General features: G+C 43.9%; 1 protein-coding gene across 11 annotated transcripts in view; it reads left to right on the top strand.

Annotated features, from left to right (window-relative positions):
* The window catches only part of SPTB (spectrin beta, erythrocytic), a 167,540-nt gene that overhangs the window by 64,107 nt on the left and 84,748 nt on the right, over positions 1-18,685 (top strand). For 5 of the 11 annotated variants that reach the window (XM_061609475.1, XM_061609477.1, XM_061609476.1 and 2 more), the window contains 2 exons: positions 10,022-10,173; positions 17,608-17,781. In XM_061609475.1, coding sequence (XP_061465459.1) covers positions 10,022-10,173; positions 17,608-17,781 — 326 coding nt within the window. Of the gene's footprint in view, positions 1-1,647; positions 1,759-5,383; positions 5,513-10,021; positions 10,174-12,658; positions 12,788-13,067; positions 13,117-15,745; positions 15,766-17,607; positions 17,782-18,685 lie in introns of those variants that run through there. The other 6 variants (XM_061609479.1, XM_061609481.1, XM_061609483.1 and 3 more) reach the window with 6 other exon arrangements.

The following is an 18,685-nucleotide window of genomic DNA, read 5'->3' as shown; positions in this document are numbered from 1 at the left end:
CTGAATGAAGAGCTGAATGTGGACAGACAAAAGGAGGAGAAATTTATGTTCAGGCAAGGGAAAGGCCTTCAGGTTCACTGATACGAAAGCCTGTAGGCAGAAGCAGTCTTGAGGTTCTGTTTGTGAGTCTACATGGGTTCTTTATTTAAGGGAATATTGCTGTATATTACAGACCAGCTTGCAAGGGCAGAAGAAACTGACCTCCTAGTTTTGCAGCCTCTTAGATGAAAGCAAAAGACTCTCCCCACGTCATTACTATATCTGACCTGTAACCTATAACTTTTAGTGAAAAACTCTTCAACCTTGATATGAGATGCTAAATTTAAACTACTACAGATCTAAACCAGTTTCAAACTTGTTTAACTATCACAGCTTCTGATCTAATATCTTGAGAGTTTGTAGCCCTGTGAAGTGGTTGTGAAGCTATAAGAAATGATCCTCAGCAGTGTCACCTATGATTCTTCTAGGAAAGCTGTGATCCTCAAAACAGCTCAGATTTGTAGTGTAGAAATACAGCTCAAAACTTCCATACAATGGACAAGCCACTGTATCTTCAGGTGAATTGTTCAGTTAATTACTGGGATGCACTGCTATGGGTTATGGAAAATCCTGCCTTAAGCAGCATTCTCTCAGTAAGGAAAATTAAGGCCCGGTTGATAGTTTGACCTGAAATTATTGGATGTGCCTATATTTTAGTGCCTGTAGTTTGATGCTTTATGTGCAGCCACAACCCACTAATGAAGGCTTGAATCTGACATGTGCCTGAAGTCAGGACTCTTAACAAAATCTGAATTAGCTGAACAACAAGCTGAGGCCATATTGTCTAAATATTACTCATTATCCAGTTCCCTTTTGTATTAGAACCCCTCAGTTTTACTACATAGTCTTTTAAGCTCTGAGGAGTCTGAAGCCTATCAAATTAACAAGGGGGGATATCTACTGCAATTATAAGGGGCACTAGTCAAATGCACTTTCTCTCCGCAGGGAAAATGTGCAATAAACAGACATTAATCTTTCCCTAGCACAACTTGGGAGAGACACTGGGGAATAGGGAAAGTGAATGCTATGTTGGAGGATTCTGGGGAAAATGGGAGAATGAAGCAATGGTAGTTAACTGCAAAGGAGACATGCTTAGAGGTACAGAATTGCCTTTAGCTCCCTGTTGACAATATACTATCTGGCAAACGCAGTTTGCTATATCATAATTTGTAAAATGGTCATAGGAAACAAGTTTTCATTATGTGTTCTATATAGCTCCATAACAAGATCAAGTTATTTGGATTAATTTTTCCTGAAACTTACTTTGGGTGCTTCCAGACAACCTGTTTGTTCAGCATTCCCTCCATTTTTCTGCAAGTGGGAAAGAAATAATTATGCCAGCTCCAGGGCCGACATAGTTTGGGACTAATTTCATGGACTTGTCAGAGGGAGAAGGGAGCTCTCCTTCTTAATGAGCATTTGTTCTGATTTTATTTGTGTGTGAGGAAGATAGAAGTTGTTGTGTAAAAGCAAATGTTATCCCACACTTCCCAGTGCATTTTCCTGTCACTTCCTTTATTGCAAAAAGTCAGCTGTTTGGGGAAGCAGATTTGTTGCACAAGACCTCCCAAACATGTGCAATTGCACAACCTGAATGTGCTAGTATGTGATTGAATCCTACCTGAAAGTAGAAACAGTCTGGAAGCACCCATTATCTACCATGACTGTGAGGACAGTAGAGTGGCTAAAGATTGGGATTCTGCAATGAGTGGGAGACAGGTATGTCCTGTATTTGTCAGAATATTTAAAGCCCAAGAAAGTGCCTGATTATTACTGTGCCCTGGTTACTGTTTGTCCCTTCTTCAGATGGGTTCAAACAGTACTCTGCTGTTGTTATCTATGATTCTGGTAACTACTGTAGCTATTTTAGTCACTCTGACACATGACTTGAGAATTACATTATGGAAATTCTGGTCTTTGAGGCCAGGCATGTCACAAATCAGTAGCTGACTTTACTCCATTCTAATAGCTGTCTTATTTTCAAATGAGAGAGCTAACAGGATCACATTAGCTTCTCTCTTCTCCATGGCTGTTTCCTGCCTTCCATTCTATACAGTACTTTACACAAGGGGGGGAGGGGAAATGGGGAGGGGAATTCTAGTATAGTTTAATTTAAATTACAGTGATGATGCAGTTAGATGAGCTGTGCATTGTTCATTTAGTTTCTGCTATAGGGAAGTATAATTAGCATTGGAGTGAGAGCCAAAGTTGAGAAAGTTGTGGATATGCTGCTCCTAATCAAAAGTCCTCAGAATAAATTCAGACTCTCTTTTTAAGTGATTGTAACTGAACTTCAAGACATCTATAAAGAAGTAATAGTGGAGAAGCTGGGTTCAGGAATATATTTTAAGCAGCTCTTGTTCTTACTGCAAAGTCATTTTCAGCCTTAAAGATCACTTGTGTGAAGGGCAGCAGACATAAAGGACTTCTTTATTGGCCAAGCAGGAGCAGAAGTTCAGGATCTTAATATTCATATCAGGCCCAGCCAATCCTGAAGCTTCATACTGCTTGCCAGTCACAGGGGCCAATGTTTCAGATCCCTATTCCTTACTGAAACTGAAGAGGGTTCTGAGTCCTGAGTACCTGCTACCTTAAAACTTGCCTCAGCCTGTGAGATTCCTGATTCAAGCTCTGCAGTCCCTGTGACATGGTGGATCATTCCAGACATCCTTTTTATTGTGTATTCATGGTGACTTGCACTCATGATGGTATTGCGGGGAGGTTATATGTGATCCCGCTTTCAATACTGTTCGTGGCTGCAAAAGTTTCAGGGCAGTTATACTGCTTTGTTTCCAGTTGGTGCTTGTCCCATAATTTCCTGCTGAAATCCTGTAACAGTCGATACCACAAATGTTCCAGTTTGTCCCACTCTCATTGTGCTCAGGAGTTCCCCTCTGGATGGCAATAATACAATAACATTGAGGAAGGTCACTGAACAACTAACAAGGCAGAATGATGTGTGGATGGTCCAGTATAAATCCATCACTAATGCTTCAAAGACATGTTGCAGAATATACCTAGAAAAAATCCCTACCAGTCTGGAGGGGCTCAAAATATGACCACCAAATTGGTGATAGGTGCATTCATTGTTTACAGTTCTAGAGTGTTAACAGGGCTGAGTGTATATTATACCAAAATACATCAATATTCTGTATTTTGGTAACACATATTCTTCTCTGCCTCCACTTCTCTGCCTCCATCGCATCCTCAAGTAGCCGTCCAGTGGAGCATTTCCATATTGTCAGGGGTCTGTTGACATCAACTCTAGGAAATGGACTTTTAGACCCTTTGGAGGCCCACTGTGAATTGTTTGCAAGGCACTTTGAGGGTAAAGTTGCTCGCCTCTGTAGCAGTCTTGATGCCCCATCCACATCTACTGTAGTCCCCAATGAGGTGTCCAGTGCAACGTCTGCTGCAACTTCTTGGGAACGGTTTCAGTTGATGCGGCCTGATGACGTAGACAAGATGCTTGCGATGATGCGGCCAACAACGTGTTCTCTTGACCCTTCCCCTTCTTGGCTTATTAAAGCTTGCCGAGGGGGTCTGACTGAGTGGATCCAGGGCATGGTCAACACATCATTGCAGGAGGGAGTGGTTCCAGCCGTCCTGAAGGAGGCAGTGATTCGACCGCTCCTGAAAAAGCCCACCCTGGACCCATTGCTCTGTGACAACTACCACCCTGTCGCAATACCCCCTTGTAAGGAAAGGTGATTGAGAGGGTTGTGGTGCAGCAACTGCAAGTACTCTTCAATGAAACAGATTATCTTGACCCATCCCAGTCTAGGTTCAGGCCTGATTATGGGACTGAATCAGCCTTGGATGCCCTGATGAATGACCTTTATCAGAAGGACAGGGGGAGTATGACCCTGTTATTCTCACTTGAACTCTCAGCTGCTTTTGATACCATTGTCCATGATATCCTTCTGGGCCGATTTGGTGAGATGGGTATTGGAGGCACTGTTTTACAGTGGTTTCGATCCTATCTCCAAGGTTGTTTTCAGAGAATAGCATTGGGTGATTGTCTTTCGGCCCCCTGGCAGTTGTGCTGTGGGGTGCCGCAGGGTACCATCTTGTCCCCCATGCTGTTTAACATCTATATGAAGCCCTTGGGAGCGGTCATCAGGAGATTTGGGGCACGGTGTCAGCAGTATGGTGATGATACCCAGCTCTATTTCTCTGTAACATCTGAATCGAGAGAGGCTGTGCAAGCCCTTGTCCGCTGCCTGGACTCAGTGGTGAGCTGGATGAGGGCCAATAAACTGAGTCTGAATCCTAGCAAGACAGAGGCACTGTGGGTTGGTGGTTCCTGAGTTTGGATAATTGGTCAATTACCTGCTTTGGATGGGGTCGTACTCCCTCTGAAAGAGCAGGTTCATAGTCTGGGGGTGCTCCTGGATCCATCTTTGTCGCTAGCGGCCCAGGTACCTCCATGGCTAGGAGTGCCTTTTACCAGCTTTGGCTGGTATGATAGCTGCAGCCGTCTCTGGACTGGGATAGCCCGACCACTGTTGTCCACACACTGCTAACCTCCAGGCTGGATTACTGTAATGCACTCTATGTGGTGCTACCCTTGAGGTTGGTCCGGAAGTTGCAGCTGGTGCAAAATGCAATGGCAAGACTGCTCACTGGAGCAGGGTATCACCAGAATGTCACCTTGCTGCTGAAAGAATTGCACTGGCTACCCATTTGCTACTGGGCCAAGTTCAAGATTCTACTTTTGGTGTACAAAGCCCTATACAGCTTGGGACCAGGATACCTGAAAGACTGTCTTACCCTTTATATACCCAGCCAATCACTGCACTCTGCAGGTGAGGGCCTCCTGCAGATACCATCTTATCAGGAGGTCCTTTCTGCACAACATAGGAATCGGACCTTTAGTGTGGTGGCACCTACCCTGTGGAATTCCCTCCCCTTAAATATTAGGCAGGCGCCATCTCTGCTATCTTTTTGCCGCCTATTGAAGACTTTCCTCTTTCAGCAAGCCTTTTGAGACCTATCCCAATCTGCGTCTGTGTTGGAATTGCTTTTTAATATTTTTAAAAACCTTTTTTAAAAAACAATATTTTTAACCCTTTTTAAAAAATATGTCTTTAAAGCTTTTTAAAACAACGTTTTTAAAGTTGTTTTGTTTTAATGTATGTTATGATGTTTTAAAGTTATTTTAGTGCTTTTGTTTGCCGCCCTGGGCTCCTGCTGGGAGGAAGGATAGGATATAAATCAGATAATAAATAAATAAAATAAAGATTCTGTAATCAGAAAATGTGATTTACAAAGGGCCAAACTACAAATTACATTTGCATGTTTTTTTAAAACAGAGCTTAAGTTGGCTATTTTTATTTTGAAGGAAAAGCTGTGGGAGTGAAACCACTGATAGAAGATGGCAGCCTAACCTTTGCTCCTCCCCTTGCTGTGATGAAAGCAGTCACATCAGTGCCTCTGTCTATCTGTCTATCTATATATCTGGTGGTCTTGTGTAAGATCTCTTTATTATAATTTTCGTTTTTCATTGCTGCTGTATTTTTTTCAGGGGAGAAGGAATGTGTGGTTGTACTGTTACTAGTTATGGGAACTTTCAAGGGATTCCTAATAATTTGGGATATTGCCACCCACATCTGATCCCGCCAAATCAGACAGAAGATCATACATATAAATATCATTCTTCCAGAAAAACTCAGTGTTCAAAATTGAAAAACAAACCAACAAATGAAAATGGATATCCTACCTGCTTCCCCAAATGTCCAGTCTGCCATATTTCCTATTGTGAAATAGGATAATTATAGACTGGTAATGTTTGCTCTTGTGCTCTTCCAGTAATTTCTTGCCCCACCCCCTCAACGGAAAAGTATAGAGATACTATCTTATGTGCCCAGAATAGACAAAGGATGAGTGGAAAACTTATTCTTGGAATATGAAGCTTGGCAAATCCAGTCAAGAGGCACAGGGTGCCGGGCAGCTTGGTACCAACTTCATCTGGTACAGAGGCTGCGACCCTACCTTCCTATACATCTGCTCCCACGAGTGATACATGCCCTGGTCGCCTCTCGATTAGACTATTGTAATGCGCTCTACGTGGGGTTACCCTTGAAGACGGTCCGGAAATTGCAACTGGTACAGAATGTGGCAGCTTGCTTGATAAAGCAGAGCTGTCGCCGGGACCATGTCACCCCATTGTTGATGGAATTACACTGGCTGCCAGTTGTGTACCGGGCCCAATTCAAGGTGTTGGTACTTACCTTTAAAACCCTATACGGTCTCGGCCCAGTCTATCTGAAGGAGCGCCTCCAGTATCACCAAATATGCCGCCAAACAAGATCTGCTTCACAAGACCTTCTCTCGGTCCCACCGATGAAAACAGCTAGGTTGGTGCGGACCAGAGAGAGGACTTTTTCGATCGTGGCCCCCACCCTCTGGAATTTACTTCCATTTGACCTCCGACATGCCTCCTCCCTGATGGTTTTTCGCTGAGCCTTAAAGACCTAGCTATTCAGGCAGGCCTATGGGATTTCTGGGGTGGGTTAGGTTTTTATATTGTATTATTGAAGGGATGGTCTTAGATAATGTGATCTTAATACTGTGATTGTTGATTTTATATGTTTTTATTATGGCTTGTATTTTACATTGTTGTACGTCACCAAGAGTGTCCGTTAACTCGGACAGATGGGCGACTAACAAATAAAATTTATTATTATATTAATATTATTATATTACACAATTAGGCAAAAATTACACAATGTAATTTTCCTTCAAGAATTCCATCATAAGAAATTTGAGGATAGGACTTCTTTAAGCATGCATGGTTTGGGGAGCAATTCTCAGCTCCTGGGACCCCAAAGTCTCAGGGAGTAACCCTTGCTCTGGCAAAATGGTTTGGAGTTGTTTTTTGCTGCATTGCATAAGCAGAGATCCTGATGGCTGGTATGTTTTTACCAAAGGCATTAGTAAGAATCAAGAGATAAAACTAGGGGGTGTTTACAGCCCAAATAAAGGTCCGCTTCTGTTCCTAAATGATAAGGTCCATCAGTAAGATTCCTTTAGAGCAGCTTTTCCCAACCAGTGTGCCTCCAGATGTTGTTGGACCACAACTCCCATCAGCCTCAGCTAGCATTGCCAATGGTCAGGAAGATGGGAGTTGTAGTCCAACAACATCTGGAGGCACACTGGTTGGGAAAGGCTGCTTTAGAGAGACAGAGGTCATTTGGAGGTGAGGGGGAGAGAATTTAACTTTGGCCAAGACCCAACTCAAGATAGAAAAGGTGACATTCTGAGAAGGCAGCCCCCCCCCTCCCAGGGTGCACAGCTAACTAAAGGCAGTAACGAAGGAGCATAATCTAGTTAAATTTTTGTTGGGTAGGGTAGGATGTAATTTTTATGTAATTGTTGAATGAGTGCTTTTAGTTAATGTGTTTGGTGTTTGTTTTTTTGTTTTGTTTTTTAATCTGATGTATTTTAAATGTTACATTAGATGCCTTTAAAAGTTGTAAGAGGCCTTGAGACAAGACATTTTGAAGTATGCAGCAAATAACTGTAATTAATAATAATAATAATAATAATTTGGAATGTTATGTTCTGTTCACTTGAATTCCTTGCCCACCCTTGCATTGTCCCCTTGCATTGATTATGTCTTGGCTTTGGCATCTTTGTCCCAGTCGCTAATTTGTATATTGGCCTATTTTCTCTGTCTGATCATGCTCCCGTAATTGCTAATTTGCAGCTGCCTTTATCATAACCCCCTTTGTCAACCTGGAGACTGTCTGTTGTTGCTTCAAAGGCAAAGTGCAGTTGTTAAGGATGTAATCAAGTACTTTGTTCAGATCCATTGTCAGTTGCATTAAGTTGGGATGCCACTGAAATGATTGTGTATTAGTGAGCTGAAGATGTTTTAAAAGTGCAGCTAGAGTGGAGCTGCAGATGGCTATCTCAGAGTTAGAAGCATATGTGAATAATCAGGGAGCAGCAAAGCCTCAGAAAATGGTTGGGGAAGAAGAGGGACCTAGAGGCTTTGGAAGTCCCAAGACTCAATGGTTTCTCTGGATGCTTCTGTAAAATATTTGGTGAAATCTTAGTGTCACTCCTTGAAGGCTTATTTAATGTCTCAATATGTTAGGTGAAGGGGAGGCCCAATTCCTGATATTTGGCATGTTTCGAGGATCATGATTATCCCATGTCGGGGAAAGTGTAGAGTCCCATTTCATTAATGAAAAGAGGATGTAATACCATTTCATTTTACATCAAGTCACACCAGGCCTGCTTTATACCTCATAGGCAGATTTCTGGTCCTGTTTGTAGGTTGCTTTGCTCTTTCCATTATTGCAGTATGGGTACACAACCTCTGCCCATCATGATCTCAGATGCATATAATGAATTTGACAAGCTCACACGGGCTTTCTTGCTAACAGAAACAAAGATGGGCAGTTGTTTCATGAGGGATCTCTCAGTTATATTAGTCTTCTGTTACCATGGTTAGGATTAATGCCTGTGACTCCCCAGGGATACAAATACATGAGGCACCTAACAGGACTGCTCCTTTTCTTCAGGTCAGGGAAATCCAGTGATTAAAGCAGCCTTTGCCAACCTGGTGCTTTCCAGATGTTTTGGGACTACAATTCCTGTCAGCCCCAGCCAGCATAGCCATGCAGGCTGGGATGAGGGGAGTTAGTCCAAAACATCTGGAGGGCACCAGGTTGGCAAAGGCTGGATTAAACAAATAACCCTCAATGGAGTACATCATGTAGTGAGTTACTGTGGATGATATATTGCATTGCTCTTGTTAGACTCAGAAGCTGCACTGCCAGAGGTACTGGCATCCGTCTCTGAGTTGTCTCAGTATCTGGGTTTCAAATTAACTACTTAGAAGTCTGAAATACTGTGTCTCAAACACATGCTTCCCACCATCCAAACCCACAGTATAGCCACTGCATCAGAATGGTTCTCTGGAGAGTAGTGATAGTGGGGATTGAGTGCTAGACCAGGGGTTCCTAAACTGTGGTCCATGGACCACCAGTAGGCCACAAACTTCATTCAGGGAGCCTGTGACATGCCTGCATTAAATATTCATTTGGTTTTTTAGTTTAGTTAGTTTAGTTAGTTTAATTTATATACTGCCCTAAGCCCGAAGGCTCTCTGGGCGGTGTACAAAAAGATAAAAACAAGCACAATATATAAATACAATAAATAATAATAAAAAAAACAAAACAAAAACAATATTTGATTTATATCCCGCCCTTCCTCCCAGCAGGAGCCCAGGGCGGCAAACAAAAGCACTAAAACACTTTAAAACATCATAAAAACAGACCTTAAAATACATTAAAACAAAACAACTTTAAAAACAAATTTTTAAAAAGCTTTAAAGACATCTTTTTAATTGTATTTTTATTGCTTCTTTTATTTCTTATATTTTATTTTATTACAGTAAAGGTCTGTGGAATGCAAATTGTAATACGATAAAATACAACTTAAGAAATAAAAGAAACAATAAAAATATAATTAAAAACCGTACAGCATCTAGCACACCACGTTACAATTGCTAAAAAACGCAAAAAAATCATTAAGTGGTCTGCCAAGACCCTTAGCAACTTTCAGGCTGTCTGTGCGGCGAAAAGTGTGGGAACCACTGTTGTAGGGCACTAAATTCTAACTTACAAAGCTCCACTCTGGCTTTTGGGATCTTACTGTCCAAACATTTAAGTTTTTTTCTTTGAAACTGTAAGGCCTATAAGTGGCTATCTTAAAAACAACAACAAATCCTTGAGCTTTTCAAAATGCTAAATTTTCTACCACATACCAGATTTTGCACCTGTGCAGTAATTATACAGAATTCATGCAGTCCTGGATTTTTCTTCTGAATGAATGTTTGAGTTTAATAATTAACGCTGCAATCCAATACATGTCTACTCAGAAGTAAGCTCCATTAGCTTCAATGGGACTTACTTTCAGGTAAGTATGTAATGAATTGTAGCCTAAGAGAGTCTTTTCTTATTTTCAGATGAGCGGGAAGCTGTGCAGAAGAAAACCTTCACCAAATGGGTGAACTCCCACCTGGCACGTGGGACCTGTCGCATTTCTGATCTCTACATGGACCTCAGAGATGGGCGGATGTTAATCAAACTGTTGGAGGTGCTTTCTGGAGAGCTGCTGGTAGAGTTTCTCTTATTTTCTCTTGTCTATAGAACTAAGGGTGCATAAGAGACATGAATGCTTGCTCTAATATTGAAGGAAAGTAATAATTATCCAGGAATCCTCCTCATTCATAGTCTTCTGAAGAGTATTTCTCAGATTAGAAAATTCCTGCATCTGTATCGAAAATAATGTGCAAATTGTGTGTATAGCATCAGAAGCAACAATTGCAGATGCAGGTTTTTCATGACCTATACAGGCACTGGGAAGCCACAGTCAAGTTTCTTCCATTTTTCAATTAATTTAACTTGTGAAGTCATTCTAAAACAGCTGCCCCTTGCCTGCTGTCCCACATGGCATATTATGTTCTCTAGATGGTGTAAAATGATAATAATAAATGGAGAATTGAGCCTTGGTGCTGTGGGTTGGGTCACATTAAATTGAGTGTCATTCTGGCCCTGTGATGGTACGATATCTCAGATCAAAAACACATGAAATGTTTGTTTTTTTGCTTTTGAGATAAACTTTTTTGAGTAGGCTGCCCATTTAAGTAGGTAAGAGGATCCTACTAGGCACCTCTGCAGCGTACAGTTGAAACCTTTATGTTCCTAATGAGTGTAATTACATTTTAGTGCAATTGGAAGCCTTCCATTGCCCTATATCAGCAAACGTTTAGAATGCGGACCATTGAGGAGCACAGAAGCCCTGTTACTATTGCAAGAACACGGGAGTTACGCCAGAGGGGAGCAAATGCCCCCCCAACAAGGAGCCCCCCCACCTTGAACCCCCCCATTGCTGGCCTCCTGTCACTTATATATGTGAAAAGTGCCTTTCCTTTACCTGAAGGATGTCAAGAGATAGAAGCACACTTACTGTTTTGCAAATTCCAGTGTTTCTCCACCTCTCTCTTCTGAAAACGGGGGTGCACAATGCTAGTCAAATTCTGCCCCTTTTTACTGTAAAACCTAGTGGGATCATCTTGAGTGCATTTTTTAAAATCCAGCTTCACACAGATTTTGCAACTGATCGGCAGATCAACCCAGTGTGGCTAGTGGAAACATTTCGCTGGTGTGGCTAGTGGAAACACTTTGCTGAAGGCAATTAGTGTGCTCACAGCCTAAAACAGAGCAACTTGGTGAGCTGACTAGAGGCCAATGGCTAGGCAGTGTTGCACTCCTCATGTGCAGGCAGCTCCACAGCAGACCAGGAGCCCTGTACCCAGTCCTCTGCACTGCACAGCATGCATATTCTTAGAGGCATGATCTGATTCCTGCATCCTGTTATTTTATTTATTTTTATTTCATATATATATATCCTGCCCCTCCTAACAGCAGGAACTGTTAGCAAAAGCAAGGCTTCCATAGTCAGCATCCCTGACTAACCTTCCTCACAGGGTTGTTGTGATGAGAAAGGAAAAGGAAGAATCATGCATGTTTCCTTGAACTCCTTGGGTAGGTGTGTGCATGTGCGCATGCGCGCGCACACACACACACATGTCTTTCAGGGAGCATGGAGAGGGTTTGCAGCCCTGTGACTGGCACACGCACGTCTTTCAGGGAGCTCAAGGCAATGCATCTGATTTCTTGCCTTCCCCTTATCATTACAACATGCTGTAGGGCACCCTTTTAAAAAAAGGTGCAGTTTACCTATTGGCTGATAGTTTTGAGGCCACTAGTGTGTCCCAAATTGAGACATAAATAAAAATATTGGTGAAAAAATATTAAATGGATATTAATGCAGCTTTTGTGTGTGGACTAGTTAGTGTCTTCTAAAAATAAAGCAACATAATTATTTTGTCCCATATTAAAAGGGCAGTGTGGTCCCAGGCTGTGGTCTGAAGGCACATGAGGCCACCATCTTGCTGAAGCTAAGCAAGTCTGGGCCTAGTCGGTGCCTGGATAGGAGACTGCTGGGAACCACATTTATGCCGCCTGGGTTCGGTGATGAAATAAATTGTTGGACTTATTCCAGGGAGACCAGAAGGCACATCTGTGCTCAGCCACAAAACGTTCAGGGTGATCTTGGCCCGGCCACCAACTCTCAGTATAGCCTACCCTGGAGGATTGTTGTTGTAAGGAAATCTGAGCTCCTTGAAGGAAGGGTGGGATGAAAATAAAATGGGGCTCAACCCAAATCCTCTTAGGAGCTAACAATATCCCTGGACATGCAACAGCATGCAACAGTGAGAAGACTGCTTGAAGAAGCCTCAAGGGGAAGAAGCAGCCAAGAAATCTGGAAAAGGTGACAAGAACTGGTGGCTTTTGAGAGATGTGAACAGATGATTATTAGACAAAGCAAGTTTCGAGGCCAAAAGCCCTTTCCTGTTGTTAGTCTCTCCAACTTCAGCATATTCAGAGGTAGACTGCTTCTGAACATGGAGGTTTTATATAGCAAATTAACAAATACCTTTCCTTCTCCAGGCTCAGAGGCAGTCTGATTTTGAATACGCTGAAGGAGACACACAACAGAAAAGCATTATTGGCCTCCAACCTGCTTGTGGGCTTCATGATGCATCTAGTTTCCATTGTGGGAAGCAAGATTTGAACTAAATGGACCTTTGGCTTGATCCAGCACAGCTGCTCTTATAGTCAAATGGATTCCAACCCCCTTTTAAAGAAAAGATTGCTTCTTTCTGGTTTGTTGTCCAATTTATTTTTATTTTTGCTAAACTGCGAACAAAACTCATTGCTTCAAGAACAATGAGAAACCCCACTGTCCTGAAGTGTGCAAATTTTTATTTTATATACTATACAACTGACAGAAATATAAAACATTTTAACTCAACTCTTCAGCATAAAAAGTTTCCAGAGTTGCTTTCTAAGATCAGTAGTAAGACTAGATAGTCATAATCAGGAATAAAACTGCATAAGTTGTAAAATCAGGCATCTCTTTTCCACAGACTTCTCAGTATTGGCACTTTGCATGGAAATCGATACATACCTTAACATGCAAAGACTAACTCTGGTGAGATTATATTTAGCTGAACTCTTAACTTTGTTCCCACAGAGCACTATAAAACTTCCTGTCCCCAAATTTCCAAACCTTTTCCATATACAATGCCTTGCAAAAGTATTCAGACCCCTGACCAATGCTCTCATATTACTGAATTACAAATGGTACATTGTAATTTCATTCTGTATGATATGTTAGTTTGAAACATTGAAACTCAAAATCAATTATTGTAAGGTGTCATTGGTTTTATGTTGGGAAATGTTTGTAAGAAATGTAAAAAAACAAAACATGTTGCTTGCATAAGTATTCAACCCCCATGCATTAATATTTGGTAGAGCCACCTTTCACTGCAACAACAGGTTTAAGTCTTTTTGGGTAGGTATGTACCAGCTTTGCACACAGTGTCGGAGGGATTTTGGGCCATTCTGCTTGGCAGCTTCGCTTCAGGTTGGTTGGACATTGCTTGTGGACTGTAATTTTCAAATAGCGCCACATATTCTCCATGGGATTGAGATCGGGACTTTGACTGGGCCACTGGAGGACATTCACCTTTTTGTTCTTGAGCCACTCCAGTGTTGCTTTGGCCTTGTGCTTGGGATCATTGTCCTGCTGAAAAGTGAATTGCCCAGGGTTCAGTTTTTTAGTGAACTGAAGCAGATTCTTGTCATGGCCCCGTCAGAGGACTCCTCAGATGAGGACGACTCGGGAGTAACAGCAGCAGACCCAGGAGCAGCAGGAGACACGGAGGAGCCTCCTGAGAATCCAGCTCCTTCTCCCCCTCAGCTGCAGAGCACCCCAGGGACAGCAGAGGCCCTGCAGCCAGACACAGACAGTGAACAGGATACTCCCCCCTCACCTGCAGAACGTAGACAGCAGAAGGTCAGGCAGAAGAGAGGCAGGCCTGTCTCCTTAAGGCCCAAACACTGAGGGCTCACACCTGCTGTCCATCCTGCTCTTTATAAGGCACACCTTGGCTGCAGCTTGTTGCTGACTGCAACGTCAGGCGTGGCTTGTGTAGACCTAGTTTCCCTGCAGCATCTCTTTGACTGACCTCCTTGGCAATTGATCCCGGACCTCCACTGACCTCGCTTCTGGACTTCTGACTCGGCAAGTACGCTTCGGATAGGCCTGGCAGATTTACAACCCGACTGCTGGCTAAGGACTTTCCTTCCCTGCCAAAGACCCAGGAATTTCCAGCCCCCCCGACACTGCTGATGCAGTGTAGAGCTGACAGTTTGCAGTCAGCCAAAACAAAGCAGGCAACAAAGGAGTGGGGGAAGTGCTGACCATGGAGCAACTCCAGCAGGAAAACTTGCTCCTGCGCTCACAAGTAGACCAGCTGCTGTTGGCCGTCTAAGGCTTCTAGCAGCAGCCCCACCCCCTCTCCCTACAGGGAGAGCCAAGTGCCCTGTGACTCTCCCAGAGAAATTTACTGGGGCTTCCGACCAGCTCTCAGCCTTCTTGGCCCAGGCCCAGCTCTTCATGGAGTTACGCCCAGAGGCCTTCCCAGATGATAAGACCCGGGTGGGATTCTTGATTAACCTCTGCACCGGGGCGGCAGCTAGATGGGCCATGCCCCTGCTCCTCGAGCGGAGCCCCGTGCTCAATGACCTAGCCGCCTTCACCAGAGAACTGAAGGCTATGTTCGAGGACCCAGTCCAATCTGCCACAGACAACCGCTGGATACGCAGGCTGCGGCAAGGCCGACGCCCCTTGGGGGAATATGTAACAGACTTTCGTCTATTGCAACAAACCCTGGGCTGGAACGAAGCTGCTCTCATGGACCAGTTTCAGGAGGGGCTGTCGGATGAGCTCCTGGATGAGCTAGCTAGGGTGGAGCGCCCTGGAACCCTGCAAGCCCTCATACGCCTGTGTCTCCAGATTGATGGGAGGCTGGAAAGCAGGCGTGCTGCCAACCGACCCCGGCCAGTCTACAGAGCATCAGCCCCAGTGGCTGGGCCCTTGGAGCCTGTCGGCAAGGACCCTACACCCCCGGCAGAACCGATGCAGCTGGGAGGGGCTCGGCCATGTCTCTCTGCGGCCGAAAAGCTGCGACGCCGGCAACAGGGCCTCTGCCTGTATTGCGGGGCCCTGGGACATTTTGCAGCCCAGTGTTCCGCGACACGACCCACAGCCCCTGCCTCGGGAAACGCCCATGCCCCGGCCTTCACAGGCCCCTGAGCTGGGGCAACCTCATGGGTCAAGGGGCCTGCCACCTCAGTTCCTCACCGCCCAAGCATCTGACCGTGTTGATCGCACTGACAGTCCCCGGAAGGGGGACTCTACAAGTACCCGCCATGCTGGACTCAGGATCCACCAGCAATTTTATGGACGTGTCCTTTGCCAAGCTCCACCGGGTTCCTAGTCAACCCATTCACCATCCCCTCCTGGTGGAGACTATTGATGGCCGGCTTCTCGCCTCGGGCCCTGTAGTACAGGAGACAGTGCCGCTTGACATGGCCCTGGGGGAGCACGAGGAAAGCCTCCAGTTCTACCTGGCTGCCGCACCCCACTTCCCGGTCGTGCTGGGCCTGGCATGGCTCCAGCGGCATGACCCCGTCATCCAGTGGTCGACGGGCCGACTGACCCTCGGATCCCCCTATTGCCAAGCCAACTGCTAGAGCCACCTTTCACTGTAATAGCAGCTTTAAGCCTTTTGGGGTAGGTATATACCAACTTTGCATATAGTGTCAGGGGGATTTTGGCCTATTCTTCTTGGCAGATTCGCTGCAGGTTGTTCAGATTGGTTGGGCATTACTTGTGGACCGCAGTTTTCAAACAGCGCCACAGATTCTCCATGTGATTGAGATCAGGACTTTGACTGGGCCACTGGAGGAGATTCACCTTTTTTTCTTGAGCCACACCAATGTTGCTTTGGCCTTGTGCTTGGGATCATTGTCCTGCTGAAAAGTGAATTGCCCAGGGTTCAGTTTTTTAGTGAACTGAAGCAGATTCTCTTGCAGTATTTCTCTGTATTTTGCTCCATTCATTCTTCCTTCTATTTTAACAAGATGCCCAATCCCTGCTGACGAGAAGCATCCCCACAGCATGATGCTGCTGCCACCACCATCCTTCACTGTAGGGATGCTGTGTCTTGAGGCGTGAGCAGGGTTAGGTCTGTGCTACACATAGTGCTTTGAGTTTTGGCTAAAAAGCTCTATCTTGATCTCATCTGATGACAAAACCTTTTCCCACATCGCAGCTGGGGCACTCTCATATTTTCTGGCAAACTCCAGACGTGCTTTCAGATGGTACTTTTGAGTAACGGCTTCTTTCTTGCCACCCTCCCATACAGGCCAGTCTTATGCAGAGCTCTTGATATGTTGACTGGTGCACCATTACTCCACTGCCAGCCACTGAACTCTGTAGCTCCTTCAAAGTGATTGTTGGCCTCTCTGTGGCTTCTCTCACAAGTCTCTTGGTTGAGCACTGAGTTTTGAGGAATGGCCTTTTTTTGGCAGTGCCTGGGTGGTGTGATGCAGCTTCCATTCCTGATTATTAATCCAACTATGCTCACTGGGATAGCCAAACATTTGGATACTATTTTTACCCTTTTCCTCATCTATGCATTTGTATTACATTATCTCTCACTTCTGTAGAATGCTCTTTGGTCTTCATTTTCCTTCAGATCCATAGCCTGACCAACGATGCTTCAACAGTGGGGGTTTTATCCTGACAATGTGACAGCAATTTTAATGATTCACAGGTGGAGGCCAATGGTAAGGTAATTGTGTCCTCGACGGGGCACTTTCTTTCATCTGTGTAAACTAGGAGCTCCCACAGCACAGGGGTTGAATACTTATGCAAGCAACATGTTTCAGTTTGTTATGTTTCTTACAAACCTTTCCCAACATAAAACCAATGTCAACTTACAATAATTGATTTTGAGTTTCAGTGTTTCGTTCTATACGATATTTTATTTTGAAATTACAATGTACCATTTGTAATTCAGTAATATGAGAGCACTGGTCAGGGGTCTGAATACTTTTGCAAGGCACTGTATGTATATATGTATGTATGTAGCGTGTGTGTTTGTTTGGGTGATACCCAAAACATTTAGGATAATTTTCAGCCTCAAACACATGTTTTGACAAGACCAGAAACCTGTTTGAGTAACAACTCTACCTTGTGTGAAAGCCTTTTTCCTTACTGTATTTTGAATTTGGTTAATACATGCTATATATAATAAACTATTATCTAAATTAATATATGAATTATTTCAGAAAAACTACATTTAGGATGGCAGCTTTAGCATGAAATATACCATTAGTTTGCTTTCAGAGATCTTAACATGTGTGACACAGCTCACCTACCTAGAAATATACTTTGCCCCTTCTGCTACCCCCCCCAATTTTTTTTCTGGGGCTGCCACTACAAGAAATAGACTTTGTTCACTGAAGGAGAGACGATCCAGTAGGGGTACTTTCAATTCAGGGAATTGGGAGATGCCTGAACATTCTTAGGAGTCTCCTTTATAAAAATCACTTTGTCCTCATTTCACAGCCCAAGCCCACGAAGGGTCGCATGCGGATTCACTGCCTGGAGAATGTGGACAAGGCCCTGCAGTTCCTAAAAGAGCAACGTGTGCATCTGGAGAACATGGGCTCTCACGACATTGTTGATGGCAATCACCGTCTGGTGCTGGGCCTTATTTGGACAATCATCTTGCGCTTCCAGGTGAGTGCTAGGCCTGAACGCCACACAAAATAAAGAGAAGGCCATGAGTAGGATACCATGTTCAGGGAGCAGTAGGAAGCTAGAGGCCATACCTATCAGTAGATCTACTCTATGCGGTTTATTAGATCTACTCTTTTGCTTGTCATATGCTCAGAATTAATTCTTCCTCCTAGGCTGGAGCAAGTCACCAGTATGGAGGGTTTTTTTTACACTGGATGAAGACAGATCTGTCATTGTATTTTAATTAATTTGGCTCCATTGAATGTTCCCATTAGTACTTTTGGCTTTTCACACCACTTAGGGGGCATAAAAAAGCAGGCAGATCTTGTCACCCAGTGACAGGACAGTCTGCTGTAAAACTGTGAGGGAAGGAGAGCAAGCATTCTCTTGAATTCTTGAGCTCCCAAAGCATGAAATTTTCTGTTTCCTTCTTACAAAAGCAGCATCCCATCATTGCCAAAAGCCCTATTTATGATTTTCCCAAGTTCCACCGGGAGGTTTTAGTGCAACTCTCAAAAAAAATTCTTCAAGTATGATGTAGAAAAACGATTTATTCTATTGTTGCTTCTGTGTTATTGTAACTCCTGCTGAACTGGCCATTGTGCCAGAGACAAGGCTATCCCATAATCTGAGGATGTATGCTAGAATTGCTCTAAAGTATCATTTTAGCCTGGATTAGTCTATTTGTTCTGGGACTTGTACAAACAAGTTACACACACAAGTACTGCTGCTGTAGGCAGCAGCTAATCTCTTTTTGGTTGTGCTAATGTTGCCCATTGTGGCATGAAAGGATGCTGGTGGTTTTCAAAGCAGTTCAAGTGTAAGCCTTTTGGAGCAAGATTGTGGCTTTCTTCATTGTGCTGCACAGAAGACTACATGTGGCAGCTGACTTAGCACTATTGCA

Source organism: Rhineura floridana, chromosome 2, assembly GCF_030035675.1.
Source record: "Rhineura floridana isolate rRhiFlo1 chromosome 2, rRhiFlo1.hap2, whole genome shotgun sequence".
NCBI classification, from domain to species: domain Eukaryota; kingdom Metazoa; phylum Chordata; class Lepidosauria; order Squamata; family Rhineuridae; genus Rhineura; species Rhineura floridana.
The sequence above is the reverse complement of the archived record's forward strand: the minus strand, read 5'-3'. Positions and strand labels throughout refer to the sequence as shown.